General features: G+C 40.4%; 1 protein-coding gene across 2 annotated transcripts in view; it reads right to left on the minus strand.

The window, feature by feature from the left end:
* Positions 1-3,791: 3,791 nt before the first annotated feature.
* The window catches only part of DCAF5 (DDB1 and CUL4 associated factor 5), a 77,110-nt gene continuing 63,787 nt past the window's right edge, over positions 3,792-17,114 (minus strand). The window contains exons 8-10 of one of the 2 annotated variants that reach the window (XM_059819492.1): positions 12,386-12,513; positions 4,546-5,845; positions 3,792-4,491 (exon numbers count right to left, since the gene is read on the minus strand). In XM_059819492.1, coding sequence (XP_059675475.1) covers positions 4,037-4,491; positions 4,546-5,845; positions 12,386-12,513 — 1,883 coding nt within the window. In that variant the 3' untranslated portion in view covers positions 3,792-4,036. Of the gene's footprint in view, positions 5,846-12,385; positions 12,514-17,114 lie in introns of both variants that reach the window. The other variant, XM_059819491.1, reaches the window with a different exon arrangement.

Genomic DNA, 17,114 nt, shown 5'->3' on the forward strand with positions numbered 1-17,114 from the left:
ATACTGGTATAGTATTAGCTGGGCTAATTAGTGCACCCCGACACAGCTGCAGGAGTGCACTGGTGTGTTTTATAAATTATGTATGTCTACAATTAGTTTATTCAAGAATTCATCAAGAACTATGTGCATATGCACATAGTAATTCAGTTGTTGCCACTATTTGCATTACTCTCTGGTACTCTGCGGACTCTGCAGCAGAGCACTGAGCTTCCCAGGTCTGGCAAAGACATTCAGAGAATCCAAGTGGGTGAACATGAGGGAAAGCATCAGGTGTAAAGGGTACCCCTCTCCATCGTACTGCTTGTAAAAAGAGAGAAAACCTCACTAACACAGAGCATTTTAACTCAATGAAGAAATAAAAAAAATCCTGTCTTGCTCTTGTCCACAAACAGCACAATAAATTATAAGTGCAAATGAAAGCACCCAAAGACCGTAGCAGTATCAAACCACATCAGCTTCTGATGGCTGCAGCGAGCAAGAGACCTCTATCTGTTCACTAGGATGTGACAATGCAGGGAAGTACAAGACCTCAGAAGCAGACCTAACTGCATTTATTTCCTTGAAATTTCATTTCAGGAAGAGTGATTTTCCAGCTACCAAGTGACATGGCTTATAAACAGAGATTAGGACCAGGTTTCAATCACTGAGAGATTGGTTCTCTCATGACACTTAGGGAAAAAAATCCACTGCAATTTTTTGAGAAGAAAAGATTCTGAAATAAGTTGTCCTTCTCAATTATTACTCCAGCTGAGACAGGCTGGATTTCAGAACATACTGCAATCGACTGGTACAGCCATGGTCAAAACCCTGTGCTCCTCCCTTCTTGAGGCCGCTCTATCTTTCTGCATGTGCTTTGCCTGCGAGAGAGAGCCACTCCCGCTTCAGAAAAGTCAGCTTTGTCTTTTGCTGTTAAGATGCCAACCAGGTTGGTTTGGCATTAATGCTTTAAACCGAGAAAGCTGAAATAAGCAAATACATAGCTTGTGAGTCTATAGGAATAGCAAAAAGGATTTCTTTAAAGATCAATCTTTCTCTGTCCAAAGTGTTATGAAGAGATGTAAGGGAGAGTTTTTCTTTGCCACTGATAAGGTTTTCTGGAGATGAACTGTACAACCTGGCCTAGCAAAGTTCCTGCCATAACGAGTTGCATCATAAGTAAATAGTGGCTAACTAACAAGGTCGTTCAGTATTTACACAACCTTTTTGTTTCTAAGTACATGGCACAGACTATTAGGAAAGGTGAAATCTCCGCAGATGAACTTGTAAGATTCTCCACCAAACAGCTTACTCTCCCCAGAAACGGGGAGTGACAATCCCAAGCATACAGCAAGACTCAGATCTAGCAGCCCAGGAAACTGCCGGCACATGGCACAGTTAGCAACCCAGCGTAGCGGGGAGAGAGCAGATGCATGGGATCAATGACAAAGCAAAAACAACCTACAAAAAGCAGCTCTTTACATTGCTGGCTACCTGCAGCAGACATGCTGCTGCTTGCTTGCTCTTTTTTTGGTCTTTTCCAGATAATGCAGCTGCCTAGCGCTGATAACGTTTATTTATGTGAGAAGGTGAACCCACTGATTGGGAAGCTACGGTTCTTGTGTGCACTGAAATTCCCTGTGAACAAAAGGTTAAGATCACCTTCCTCCTCCTGCTTGGAGGAGGAAATAACAAGCATGCAGACAGCATGGGAGGCTGTCTTCGGGAAAACCACAGCAAACCTTTATGCCCAGAGCCTGTAGAGGAGCGTTAGCACCAAACTCGTGAGCTTTTATTCTGCTTTTGAAAACAAACAAAAGAACCAGAAAGTGAGACCACAAGACATTTGAGAAAACACTGAGAAAAGAGGACCATGTCAAAGGAGAGTGGAGATGCTCATTCACCAGCAATCTGAGCATTCTTCAGAGGAGGGCAGAAGTGACAGTTGAGAAAATTTTCCAATGTAATGTAAAGAACTTTTAAAACATAAAAAAAGTTTTGACTCAGCAACCTCAAGATTTTGGCTAAAAAACAGAATTTACAATAAGGTGTTTATACAACCAAGGAGAATACTTCTGTAGTGATCATGACCGCAGAGATCTAAAATATAATCAGTACAGAACAATTTTTTCAATAAGATAATAATGTATCAGCTTGTTCTTATTGCCACTGTCACTTGTTTGAAAACATCCCTTTCCCTTTCAGTGGTCTTACATGCTTCTTGAATTCTACATCATACGCTTATTCCAAGTTCTCACTTAGCAAAGCTGACCAAACGTGGGCAGACAGCCTATGGCACCCAGTAGCTGTTAAGAAAATTTTTCAGCTCGTGTTCTTCACTCTCCCTCCCATACCTTTCCCTCCCAGCATCCCTTCTGAAGTGCTCCTTTACTTTCATGTTTTAACAGGGCATCTTCCTTCTTTCCCCAGGTACCAGGTAGCTGTGCACATGAAGTAATTATTCTGAGACCAGTGCTCTACAGCAGTGTACTGCTGGAGTCATACTGAAAGAATCTCCCACTCCTTAAAATAATCTAGCCCTTCCTCAGTACTGGGCTTGAAAGCCTGTGACAATTACTGGGGTCAAAAGAAGCCTCTTCTTCTGTTGTCAGCAGTGCAAGTCACAAACACATACTTTTCGTGTCCTTTATAGGTGGTTTCTTTTCCATTCACACACTGACTCCTCTTACCTCGTTGCTAGAGAAGCAAGTGCAATTCCGCCAATTCCAGCATGCCAGAACTGAGAGAACTCACTAGATACTCCATTAAAAACAGAGCCCAGGCAAGAAAGGACTCTGTTCACCAGAACAGTATGCCAGTTCATGGCAGCCGGCAGCCAGAGCTATGCTCTTGCTCAAGTTCTGATTGCCAGACTTGGAGTCCCAGCATCCTCACACGTGGGGACGTTTCTCTGAAGCTCTCCCATACACAACAACTCTGTTGAATCCATCCACCCATCTGCAGTTTTAAATGTTTGCCGCACAGTGGTTGAAAACCAACCCTGATCTCCAATGCCAACCTATTTTGAGCTTTGGGCCAAATAAAAACTGCTAAAAAAGCAGTTTTCAGACTTTACCAAGTGTTGCTGTTAACATGCATCAGTTACATTATCCATCCTTCCGCCATTTTCTCTTTGGCCTACTGCCTCCCAAAAGTAAGCACGCTGGGGAAGGGGAGGGTACAGTCAAGATACATCCCAACACTCAGAGCCATATTCCTAATAATAATAATAATGAATCTCTGTGTGTTAGGCTCACAGAAAGGCATGTTTCAATGCCCGATTTTTCATAGCCCTTGGTTAGAGTGCGGCCTACAGCATAGTATCTTCCTCTTGCCAAACAATCACATTTTACTATAGTGATGACAGTGTTATTCAGTTCTTTTCCTTAAAAAACTCACAAAATTGACTGTCACCATGGGAACAGCCTAAAGTTGATTTTCAAAAGAGGCTCACTTCCTATAGCTTTACCGTTGGCATAAAAATAATGTCACTGAACTGTATCAGAAGCAAGTGCTTTATGAAGTATCATCTCTAAAGATACCAGTCAGTTCTGAAAATATCCTCCCTAATGGCTGCATTTCTTTCGTTTCTGAAGCAGAATAAAGGGCCCAGAAAGGTTTCTTCCCTGTTTTTCTCAACAGGAAACACATCCCAAGCTACCACCAGTGTGATCTAATTCAATCATTCTTCAGCCTGTAATGTATAAGTGTCAGAATCGAAAAATTCCTTCTTAGAAGAACAATTAAAACTTAAAGCAGTTATCCTGGTTGGCTGGCTGAACAAACGACACATGTTCACACAAGAATAATTCAGTCAACCGTCTTAATAAGGATTTACTTTAAACAGAACCTTGTATGGGTACACTAGACTCAGTCTCATTAAGGAATAAGTTGGATTTTTATACAGCATGAACCATTGGCAATCTAAAACAGACCCACTGAAAAATGGAATGGAGAATCAAACGCAATGTTTTAGACCCAAGCTCTATGTGCCTTTAATACTTTCTTTTTCCTTTTTTTTTTTTGAGAGAGTGCACACTACGACAGACATTTGCATTTATCATGTTTTTAACTTCTTTTCAAAGGATGAACTCTCTGAATCTGCATCTTCCAACTCCGCCCTGTGTCTTTTCAGTCCTCCGAGAGATTGAGTGCTCTCACTGCCCATAGGATGCAAGTCAGCAGTATCCTCTCTTGTGCTCACATTGTAGCTGTTGGAGTCCATTTCAGACAGGCAGCAGTCTTTGTGCAAGGTCACACCCATCTGTACAAGGTTGCCATTATCAGCATTTGAATGCACCTGTAGTCCTTGTGTCACAGTCTCCTGCTCTCCAAAACTCTGTCCATTGTTGAAGCATGAAGGGCGAAGATGCAAGTGGCCGTTATTGTGGTTAACACATGAGGTGTCGAGGCTCCTCTCCTCACTGTCATCAGTCTGGTTTCTGGAGCAGTGACCCGACATGCTACAGATGGCAACAGTAGAGAATGGAGGGACCAGTGAGTGATGGCTTGATGCTGGTTGACAGTTCTGACTATTTTTGTGTTCCACAAGTCCTGCTGTCTGAATGCAAGGTTCTTCAGTACAACTATTTAGCCCTTTGCAGTGAGCTTTTCCATTGAGCTTTTTAGTCTCAAAAGAATGCTCTATACCTCCACTGCTAGTGTCTTCAGATGTGTTTTCTTGACCCTCCATCCGCCGCTGATTGTCACATTCATAAGCTTGACCATTACTAGAATTTTCTATCAAGTCAGAGTCTTTTAAAGTTTCTTTGTTGTGGCTTTCAGTAGCAAAAGCTGGGGAACCTTGAGGAACTACCGAACTCAAGTTCCTAGCATCCTCCTTATGTAGCGAGTGTGCTGTATTGTGCCTTCCACTAGTTCCTGGTTTCCCTTCATCATTCTCTCCATCTCCTCTGGAGGAGTCACCATCTTTATTAGCTGAATATGATATGTAAGAATAATGAAGCCATTTGTAAGCTTTGTAAATCTTTCTCTCCACTGACTCACTGTCTGAACAAGGAGACGTCCTTTCTTTGAGAACTTCTTTGTTGGCTGAACTCCTTTCTGGTGAAGAAGCTGGAGAAGAAGATAGATCATCTACTTTGATCTGGGGGTAATCATAGATGTCCTCACCTATGTAGGGGGTCACATTCTCCGTGTTAGTGCTAGTCCTTTCCTCCTTTTGCGCCTTCTGTCGGCGCCTCAGAGCATTGCGTTGTCTCATAGATGTGCGTCGTTCATTCAGTTCCTCTTCTTCTTCCGTACTGCTGCTGCTGCTGGAACTGCTGGATTCGTTCTCCTCAGGACTCGGGGACCGCGGCCGTGGGAAAAGGTCTGTATCCAGTTCTGCCTCACAGGTATTGTCATCAGAGTCAGACTCATTGGAAAGGGCCAGGAGCCGTTTATCCTGATACTTTCTCAGTGCAGAGAGCCTCTGCTGACGGGAAGCCACGTCTTCTCTGGCTGAGGGGGATTCAGCTGATCTTAAGGCCCTTAGGTTATAGGCAGTTTCATCAGACTCTTCAGCCACATGCGGTGGGGAGTGATGCAAAGAGGCGGAGGACTCCGACTCACTGTAAGCTGAGCGTTCACTTACTCCTGCATGGAGCTGCAGGATTGTACTCTCACTGAGGTCACTGTCCGAGTCAGAACTCCAGCCCTCGATCTCCCGGCGCACCAGGGAGTCAAAAAACGCCATCATCCGTGGATCTTCCTGGACTGACTGGTTGGCATAATCATGGGACAAACCACTACCACTGTTCAACACAAGACTGATGTACTCTTCATGAGTGTAGAGGCAACGCGAGTCATCCTCAATTCTACCATCCAGATCCCCTGTGCAGTCAGGCTGCTTGTAAGGACTCCAGATCTGTAACAGAAATAGAAAAAATACATATGTCTTTGCATTCATAAACTATTATAAGCATTTGAAATGGAACAGTAGCGCAAACACCCAGAACAATTGCAAGTTGCAGATTATTTTTGTTAATCTTTACCCCTCAGACCCATACTTACCAGTATTCCAGAGATGTGAGGTTTTTTTCCTCCCCTTTACAAATGTGTTTTTCCCTGCTTTTACTTCACCCATCCACAACTTAAAAGCTCTCACACTGCAGATTATCCGTCATTTCAATATTTCATCGTGCAATAATTTCTCCCAAATTGCAGGGCTCTATTTTTATGTAATAGGGGATGCTTACTCACTAACGGTAAGAATAGTTTGTTGCCTACAATACAGTCTTAGCACTAATGAAGGCACTTGTTTCCCAGGAAACTAGAGTTGCTTATGCCAGTGATGTACAGTAACATTTCATCCAGCTTCATAGTCCCTGCTTAGCAGGCAGGGAGCTGGATGTATGGAGGTGAAAAGCAGAGCTGCACTACTCGCTTTAGGGAACAGTCACGAAGGAAAGAAAGCATCCAACATCCTCTCAAGACACAGCAGCAGTTTTAGTTAGTGGGGAAAAGTGAAGGAGAAGAGTTTTACTGAAAGCTACTTTTCAACTGGAGAGAGGTAGTAACATTGCAAAGTGAAATGATTTCAGCAATAGCAACAGCCTTGATTGTGCTGCCCACCTAGCCTTCCCTCAGTTATCCTGGTGTGGAGGGGGAAAAAAAAACAAAAAAGCCCCAAAGAAGATCCACCAATATCCCTAAGAAACTGGTAATCCATAGCAAACATAATAGTTGGATTTCCTCACCTTTCTCAGTTTTACTCACAGATTCGTGGGCAATATGATTAAGGCACTCATTGGACAACTACTATCACTTTATTCTAGATTGATGGCTAACATGATGCACAGCACTTACTGTAAGCAGAACCTGCCTTAAAGTTCTGCTTATAAAATATCTGATTTCAGTCATGCTCTGGTTTTACCAAGCTAACAAGCTCAAGGAAAAAAAATTCTATGCCAGCTGTCTATACCAGGTTGGCCTTTTGGGATAGACTTTGGGAAAAACATCTAACTCTTTTCCCAATAGAAATTAGTGAAGTTTTGTTCCAAGTAGAAAAAGAATGTTTTGCCTGTGTAAATGGGATAATCAGCACTCACCTCACAGATGTGTAGTTAACACATGCAACATAATCTGATACTACCATGACAAGCACTATAAAAAAAGCCCACGAGAATGCCAGTAATTCTGTATTCATAGAGGTTTTCAACAGTGTGCAGTAAGACCTTACACCTTTAATATTGGAAGTAAAATGAAATAAATTATCTTGCAGCTACTTGTTCAGCACAGCCAAATTTAAGATGTACAGGTAACCTTATTCTGGAATTCTCCCAAACCTGAATGCCTTTACTTTGCATCCTCTGCAATTTATGGTTAACAGAGCTTCCACATATGATCTGGCTATGTGGATAAAAGAGACTCCATTCCAAAATTAAAGTGGGCTGCAGATACACCTTTTTCTGTATGGCAGTCATCAAGCTGCCTTTCAGAGCAAAGGCAAAGGAATTTTACGTTGCATTACATTAGCCTGTTCCTAGGAACATGCATCAATATCAAGGTGTATTCACTATTTGTACTCAATTGCTATTTTTATTATTTGTAGTACTTAAGCAAGTTCTCTTCCAGTACAGTTCATTAATATAATACTTGAAACCGGAATGAAGACAGTCTCCATTGCTTGGTTCAAGCACTGCACTTGCTAGACACATAGCTCAAGGGGCAAACATCAGCTTTGGATAAAAATAACAAAACCCAACCTAAGCCCACTACGTATAGACTTCCATCGACCATACTTCACCTTTTTGATTTATTCAAGAGAACAGAAAGAATCTTTCTTCATCCTCTATTTTCCATGTTCCACTTTCTAAAGACAATGTAGGGAAGAGTCTTCTCTCAGTGGATGCATGAGAGAGATTGTTGATTTGGGAATACACCAAGTTTTTGAATAGAAAAATAGAGGACTTGCTCAAAGGACTATGAGTTGTTGCCTTCTTGATGATTTAATTAGCACATGTTCAGTACCTTCTCTCACAATTTGTCAGATCTTTTCCCCTCTTTGTCCCATTACTGTGCATTTCAGCAAGTAGGTCAGATCTTTTTTGTATTTAAGAAGCATACACCTTCTTGTAAATGCTTCATACTGTTTGCCTGGACAAGCAGGCTGGCATGCCCCTTTCTCAAATAGTCTTAGCAGCGTTAGATCGATCACTAGATTCTATAAAACTTTTTCTTTTAAGCAAGAGAATAATAAAATAGATTCTGTAGGAACCAATATAAATGGAGGAGAGGTAGTCTGCTCTGAAGTATCTCTGGGAAAGGTCTGTTTTATAATGAAAAGTCATCTATAAAAAGGTACATAAAGTGTGCACAGAGAGATTCCACATCCTTGTTAGTGTTACCAGATCTTTCTGCTCACTCTGCAAGCATCAGAGAAAATACAGCAGTGTTAAATATTGAAAAGAAAGCTACAAAGAGTCTACAGTGAGGCTTTTCCCTTCCAAGACAAGATTTGTTCACAGAGAAGGAGTAAATAAAGAGAAGTCAAGAGAATTCAGGATGAATACCTGTTTGTACAAGATCAGATATCCCTGGAGATTGATATTCCTACTTTTTAGACATTTTGCTATGAGGGAATGTGAAGGCCTGCCAGAGTCCCAGAAAGAAATCAGACTAAGAATCTATCCTTGGCAGAACTGGGAAGTCTTTAAACTGGCAGCAACTGGTCCATCTGAAATGGGCTTCTTTGTAAATGGAATGCCTTTGCCTTCTTCTCATTCTCTCACTGATGCCATGTCAAGGAAGAATGTGAACAAATTGGAGAAAATAAGTTGGCAAATTGTTCCACTGAAGCAACAGTCAGTCTATCAAGAAGTTCTTTCTCTGTCAGAGGACTAAGGAGCTGAATATTACTCACTGATGCCCCAAGTATGGATATAAAAATAGGAACAATAACAGAAAAGGGGAGCACAAAACTGGTTCTCTACTTCAGAGATGCTTCAGAGAACATCTTTGAATTGCTTGTATTCCATGGTGGAAAACCCCCAAATATTAAAACAAAAAAGTAGTTATTCCCGTAGCGTGAGAATAATTAAAACCAGCTATATTAGATTATCTGATTAGGCAGAGGCAGCTAGCCACAATGACATTAATCTGTCACCATAGCAACATGGGCAAATAGACCTTGGTATCTTTGCTATACTGATGATTTTTAAACAAATGGGACCTACAACAGTTGTGCTCAGTTACACAGTATTCCCATTTCCAATACAAAACAGTATTTTTTTCTGAAAATCCTTACGCACTTTATCTATTCTATCTTTTCTGGAACTGTCTTCTAACTGCATAATTCTCTGTGGCCCTGCTCTAAGCCCCACACTTCAGAAGGAATGCCTCATTTACTTCTCCTGCAATGCAGTTCATTTTCCTGGGAGCACATCCCAATGCCTCACACAACTGAGGGGGAAAGTGGTATTTTTCTATTTTATATTGCTTTAGCCCTTGTGGCAAATGCTTGCTGCAAATGATAATTTTAGTTCACAGCTGTGCTTTTCCATACAATTTTACTGAGGTTCAGGTTTCTGAAATGGAGGGCAATGAGCAATTCATCTGGGTTGATGTGTCCAATGTTGTCTGGAGTCAACACTTCTAGTATCCTTTATTAATGAGCTTGTTGAGTCTTACTGTAGGTTTCTGAAAACTCCTCAGCTGAATATTCACACACATCCCCCATCTTATCCGTTGTGTTCTCAGTCCTAGCAGAAATCAAGCCCTAAACCACCGAGCTACTGAATTATATTCTTGCATGTGCTTTACAACAAAATAAAATTAAAGCAAAAAAACCATAACCATGAAGGTCAAAATCATTCTTGTGAATACTATTCATTTCAGCAGGGCTAGGCCTGAGATGAATTTGTATCTCATCTACAATCAGCATTAAAATAGCAAGTGTGTTGGCAGAAGTACATGGAATTACTGAATGGCTTGTCTGTATCACGCCTTGATGCTGGTGCTATCAGATCCTCACTTCTAGAAGTACTAAATTTAGGCCAGCTAGTCTAAAAATTAAGAGCTTAGACAAACAACTACTTGCATCCATATTTTTAATTCATCACAGACTTTCTACAATTGAGGGAATGGAATACCAGCCAACCACAGTGGAGTTATCTTCTGTGATTTAATTCCAGAAAGATTTTTAGAAGACACCTGAAGGACAGTAAAAGGAAGGACACTTCTTACAGAACTGACTAAAAAAAAAAAAACAAAAAACCCCCAACAAAACAAGAAAACAAAAAACCTAACTACAACTTTTATTTATGGCTCTTGCTCATGTCATCTCAACTTCTCTGAGCAAGCACATCAAGCATTTATATGGGGGAAAGAAAGATAGCCATGCAAGGGAAGGACTTGGGTTCCCAGCTGGTTTTCATGCAGTAAATAGCCCCTCAGAACTGCTGGTGGTGTTTTTCCTGTTTTGCCCTTCTGCTAGTGGCAGTTACTAGCCTCCAGCATATCTGTAGAAGTAGCTGGAATGAAGAAGAAACCACCATTGTATGGTCACCTGCAAACCACTGTTCACTAAGACAGTACCTTTAAAGACTGAAGTCATGCTGATCAGACAAGATATGAGCCTTAAAACAACCTGATCCCCACACAAGGCACATTACAAGCTGAGACAAAATGACAAAAGGGTAAGAAGTTCTGGCTCGCTAATAAACTTAATACATCAAACACCTTCCCCTTAATTTGTTTCTAGCTTGCAATGTTTGGGGAATTCAGTTCCTTCCAAGCAGCTACACGAGTTCTATTGCACATACTGCGACACAACAGGCATTCTCTTCTAAGGAAGCACTCAAGCAGAGGTGTCTTTGAAAGAGTTACACAACCTGTGACTGGAGCCTTAATCGAACTAACCTTTTAATCACTAGGCAAAAAAAACCCTGCCAAAACCCTAGCAGAAGTACACAAAAGCAACACAGGGCATGTTTATACCAATGCTAATCCAACAGTCTAAGCACACTCATGCAGGAAGGATTCACAGGGTGAAGGGTCAGCAGATCTAAAATCCAAAAGGGAGAATTCAGGCTGCGTGAATCAAGTTCCCAAAGCAAAAAAAATGCCTCTGGCAAAACTGTTGTAAAACAGTGGCAGTTTGACTGCTTGGAAGTTGAAAAAAATCTGTGAGCTGCTAAGATTGTTCAATGCACTTTTGTTCAAAGCCTGTATTTGATAGATTTGTGATCAAACCTGTCAGAGGGACACAGATGAAGAAGAAAGTAGAAAAGCACACTAAAGTACTAGTGGGAGACAGAAGAGAAGGAAACCTTAACTACAATCAGAACCCAAATGCTGATAGAAGCTGTAATGCAAGTGATGCAGCTGGGCATTGGGCCATGGTCCCAGGGTTTTGGGCTAGTCTGGTCTGTCACTTGCAAAACGCTAAAACATTCCTTTGCAAGACAAGTTCATTCAGTCAACTTGTAGCTCAATAACACATTTACTAATACTCAAATGACCTCATTGATAGCTACATGCAGGTAAGACTTTTGTGAAGTCATTCAACAAATAGTCAGAAGCAGCATCAGTTCTCATTAGCCTACTTAAAAATTAAATTTTTCTGGTTTCTTCCATCTTGTTGATAGATGTAAATTATGGCAAAATTTCTATGGCAGCAGAATGCAAAATGCACTAGTATAGCATAATCATCTGCCTCCTCACCCTCAACCTCTGATATTAGAAATGACAAAGAAGTTTCTGCCTTGCTCCCACAATATTGACTGTCTTTCCTTAAGGACAGAAAGTTTCAAAACCTAACAAAGTTTGTTATCTCTTTACATTCCACATAAAAAGGCACAAGCTTCTTAAAAATACTGTACATTGTTAGAGGATTCAGAAAATACATACTGTGGAAGGTATTAAGAGTCCTGTTTCCTCTGGAAGCCACAGAAAGGTATGTTGAATTGATTCAGTGCAGAAGTGTGTAAAAAAATTATAGAAGGGCTCCTAAGGCAGTATTTGGGCCAAATTCAGCTAGGTCAGGCTAGGCTAAGGCTCAACGATACTCTTTAGAGCGATTTTTATTAAATTTTAGCCCAAAGTATCAGAAGTCTTAGGAGATCACATGTTACATCTGTGACCAAACTCTCCAGAGAAGGACTGTTTGCATGATACTTCAGGTATGTACAGAATGAAACTGGAAAAAAATTCCTTTTTCAAGGTACAAATTCAGGAAATTCTGATCTTATCCCATATCTCTAAAACCTTCAAAATTGAAACGGAGTTTAAAGTGGAAATGCCCAATTAAAAATTTGCATCAGTTTAGCCAGCAAATGAGACATACCACTTTACAAAAGAGTAAGATGAAAAGACAGGATGGGTGTGGAAAAGAACGATGCTGAGCAAAACAAAGCATTTCTTCCTGAAATACTGGAAGAACACATTTTCTGGTAATTAATCTTACCTTTATAATCTTTTCAACGCCAGAAGAACAGATCATGTAAGTGTGAGGATTAAACCGGACTTGGTTTACAATTGACCGATGACCTTTCAATACCATAAAAGCACCATTGACGACCCTGCCAATACCACCTAGGGAAAAAACAAGCACACACTGAAATGAATAATTAAATCTTCATATTGCTTTCATTCATAATCATTTAAAGTCATATTATATTTGACAATGTGCTTCAGCTTTCTTTTGCCATATTTTAAAGCCTGCGTTGGCTGCAAAATTCCAATTTTATGAGCAATGCCCCTATGAAAAGCTGCAAGTTTGATGAAAAGCATCCTTCCTGGAAATTAGGACTTGGAAGCTAGCTTTAGTTCAACTACCTAAACAAACAATTAAGGTTTTTGACCTAATATGACAAGTATGTGAATAAGAACAACATACATACTTAATGAAGTCACCAGTGAAACCATAGCGCCTAAGGCATGACACTACTCATAGTTTGTAAATTTGAAGCAGAGACAAATAAAGAGGTTGACTTTCTTTAATAATTATATTCTCTTTTATTTATTTATTTTTTTAAATCAGCAATTCATTACTGTCACAGCTGACTCTAGTCTGATGGGTAGGTATCTAAAGGAGGTAATCTTCAAGGCTACTAACCTGAGTTACTACATTACAGCTGGACTTAGTATAGCCTTCCCTAGACCAGGATCTGTAACAACTTGTATTTCTGTGAATCAAGCTTAGAAAGGGACCTGAAATACCACATCTGACCAGTGGGTTATATCATTCTTTGTCACAAGGCAGGGAATTAGCTGAAGTGGAATGCTTTTGTGCTAATGGTAAAACTCAAACCAGAAGCCAGACAACTTTTCTGCTTGATCATTGACTCTTATTAGGCCTACACACCAAAGCAAGAAAGTGTCACACAGTAATTTTTTATATTCATCGATTCACACAATTAAAACCATAAATTTCTTAGAAAGCACACTTGTGTATCTGAATAAACAAGTGTCAATCAACATGCTACGATTAACATCTTCAGTGATAAAACCCAAAACTTTTAAACGAGGGGAAGTAAAAACTGAAAACCACTTCAGAGGAAAACAATCTTGCTATTTAAAACTTCAAAGGTCGTAAGCACACCTTACAGAAAGTTAAAGTAATTTCATTAGCTTTTGTGCTACTTATAGTCATCTTAACAATAAACAAGTAAACTTTATGTTCTTGCTGAAGATGTTTGCTATCCTCCTTTGTACTCAACAGGAACTCTTTCAGCTGAAATAGCTGCTGGTTTAAGCCCTAAGCCCAATGTTGAACAACCTGTCTTCTAAAGCAGAGAGTCAAGAGTTCTCCTGCAATGCACATTTCCTAAAGAAAAACTTGCATCAAAACTGAAGAGTAGCAAGATAGAAGGGTCAAGGAAAAAAAAAAAAAAAAAGGCAAAAAAAGGCATTCCTCTATCACCTTCCATTTGTTAGGTTTCATAAATGATGAAGAACTGCAACTAGTGAGCTTGTGTTCAGCCCCTCTCCTCTTAGAAAAAGTATTCTATCCCTTCTACTTACTAGAACTACACTCTGAAGACCAGACTGATGTGTACATGTTGTACAAACCATGATAAGGATTTAGAAATGAGGAGTCATACAACTCCTAAAAATCCATAGACAGATCTTTTTAACAGCTTCTGGAAAGCATTCTGTTTGCATAAATCAGTTTTTGCAGACCAAACTGCAGTCTCATGGCACTGTGGGATAGAAAGATAATGTGCCTGAAGAAGGGAAAAGAGATGGTGAATAACTCCAAGGACCAAAATGCATGGCCATTTTAAAGACTTTGTATATAGAATGAAGGCTCGTTTAAAATTAAGAAAACTTGAAAGGGAGACTATCACTCTAGTTAACTTCTAAATATGTTCACTGAAACTGCACTGAGACTGAGCTATCTAGAACAGTTCTCTTATTTGGGTACACTTGTATTTTTCTGTAAAGGTTCAGAGATCAGTTCTGCCTTCAGCCATTGGCGCAAGATTTCACCAGAGCAGACAAAGTTGACTGAAAAGTAACTGATTGGAGAGCAAGTTCATTAAATGCCAAATTGGGCTCTTCTGATTTTCTTTTCCATTTTATGAGATTCCTCACGTCCTTTCATTCTGCTCACCCTGCTAGACATTCATGACCACATTTATGGCTGATGGCAAGTTGCCTTACTCCCACAGCATTCCTTCCAGCCAAATCACAGTTGTCAATCCAATTGCATCTATCAAGCCAATGGTAGACAGTTACAATCAAGTCCAGTTCTCAACACATTTATCTTGACCTAGTAGACAAATGTTCCAGGAAAGAGGGCCTCGGGAATGAAGAGAAAATTTGCTTAGGAAATGTTTCCAAGTCTGTAAGTAATGCCTAAAACAAGTTTTAACTATCCATGGACTCTAGCTGCCTGAATACAGTACAAAACAAGAAATATGCCCTACGAAACATTTACAAAAGAGTCAGAAGTTAGAGAAACAATGAATAAAGAAAGAAATATAATGGAGATGAAATACAAATTTAGGGCACCAATATTTTGGGCTGCATTTCCAAGTGAGTCATTGGCCTTTTGTGGTCTGTCAACAGTGTGAATTAACCCATGGTTATTTTCCTAGTAAAACAGTGAAAACAGTTATTTAATGCCAGAACTGTCTTCTGGCATTAAACTTTAAATGTTTATCAATACACTAAGAGCACTGGATGAAAAGTACACACCATGCCATGTCTGGAACACAGCTCTCCCTAGGCTGTAGTCAAATTCAGCAGTGTCTGAAGCCCAGAAAGCCAACTGTATCCGGGGCTGCATAAAAAGCAGTGCTGCCAGCAGGTTGAAGGAGGTGATTCTCCCCCTCTACTCTGCCCTGTTGAGACCCCACCTGGAGTACTGTGTCCAGCTTTGGGGTCCCCAGCACAAGACAGACATGGACATGCTCGAGCGGGTCCAGAGGAGGGCCACAAAAATGATCAGAGGGATGGAACACCTCTCCTATGAGGAAAAGCTGAGAGAGTTGGGGTTGTTCAGCCTGGAGAAAAGAAGGGTCTGGGGACACCTGATTGCAGCTATTCAATAAAGGGGGCTTATAAGAAAGATGGGGACAGACTTTTTACAGTAGTGACAGTGCCTGTAGTGACAGGAGAAGGGGCAACAGTTTTAAGCTGAAGGAGCATAGATTTATACTAGATATAAGGAAGAAATTATTTACAATGTGGGTGGTGAGACACTGGAACAGGTTGTCCAGAGAAGCTGTGGATGCCCCATCTTGGAAGTGTTCAAGGTCAGATTGGATGGAGCTTTGAGCAACCTGATCGAGTGAAAGATGTCCCTGCCCTTGGCAGGGGGGATTGGACTAGATGATCTTCAAAGGTCCCTTCCAACACAAACCATTCTGTGATTCTATGAAGGAACTCCAAAGGTTTCTGCTTTAATATTGAAGTTCCCTGAATTCCTTTTAAGTTGTTAACAGTAAAATCAGAGGAAGCATAGCACTAGAACATACCTCACTCCTCTTAGAGCGAAGGTGAACTTCCCTACAAAGCCCCTTAAAACAACTCACTGCCCAATTACAGGAAAAGTCCCCTAGGAGCAGATTACTGCAATTACAAATATTAGCAGTCAGCTTTTTCCAGTCGTATGAGAGGTTTTAAGCATTTAAACCAAAAAGTATTGACTCCAGCAATACTCTGATAATCTTTGTGTCAAATATTATAGACTGCTGCAGAACCTCATTTTTGGACAACCCCTTGCCTGATGCAATTTTAGTCTACTCCTATGTGCTTAAGCGATATCTTTAAGTAAGTGCTTAATGCAGAGCCTTCTACATCCTTATCCTGACAGCGGTCCCTTCATTTTATAGTAGCCCAGCAAAGTTGGTATCAAGTTACATGAATATCTGCGTGGCAGACATATGCCTCTGTCCAGACTTGTCTGGAATCCCCCTGGTCTCTCAGCAGAGGCTTAGCTGCAGCCATACAGCTTCTAGCCATCTCACAGTGTGAGTTAAGTTTGCTTATGTGTGCTGGCAAAAAAAACCCGCATCTGTACATTAAGTGAAGGTTGGCCATAAACTCCTCAAATTCCTGAGGCCAATCTTCCTTTTTTGCATGTAATAATTTCTATTTCTTTTTGCTGTCTTCACTTGAACTGGTATTTTTATTTGTATTGTTTCAGCAGAATTGACCTCTGCTATCCCAACAACACTCAAATTTTGCTTTTGAGGTTTGGGGTTTTTTTTTTAGGGGATGGGGGTGTTGTTTGTTTGCCTTTGAATTTAGTGGCATGCACAGGTCCTGCAACTGTTTTAGCATGGCAGTTTTTATATTCTTAGGCAGTTGCAACATGCATAAGCAGTGTTTATATAGAAGCCATTAGCTTACGTATATGTTACTCACAATATAAAAAAAAAGTCTTAAAGTCTTCAGAGGCTGATTATGCCAATTTTAAGTTTCTAACCTCTAACTACTGGAGGGAAGGGATGGAGATATACTAGCTGGTTTTGCAATACTTTCCAAAAATTGCTATGCTTAAAGACAGTTCTGAGTAATGGTTTAGTGTTCTAGCTGTGCTGGTTGATGTTTTTTTGGTCTGCTTTTATTTGACACAAAGTGAAATGTCAAGAAAATCCCTCTTCCTCTATACCCTGCAAATAAAGTGCTCCAAAGGGGAATAATACAAAAGACAATACAAAGTCTCAAAAAATTCTTTAAAT

This window comes from Gavia stellata, chromosome 7 (genome assembly GCF_030936135.1).
Source record: "Gavia stellata isolate bGavSte3 chromosome 7, bGavSte3.hap2, whole genome shotgun sequence".
In the NCBI taxonomy this organism is placed as follows: Eukaryota; Metazoa; Chordata; class Aves; order Gaviiformes; family Gaviidae; genus Gavia; species Gavia stellata.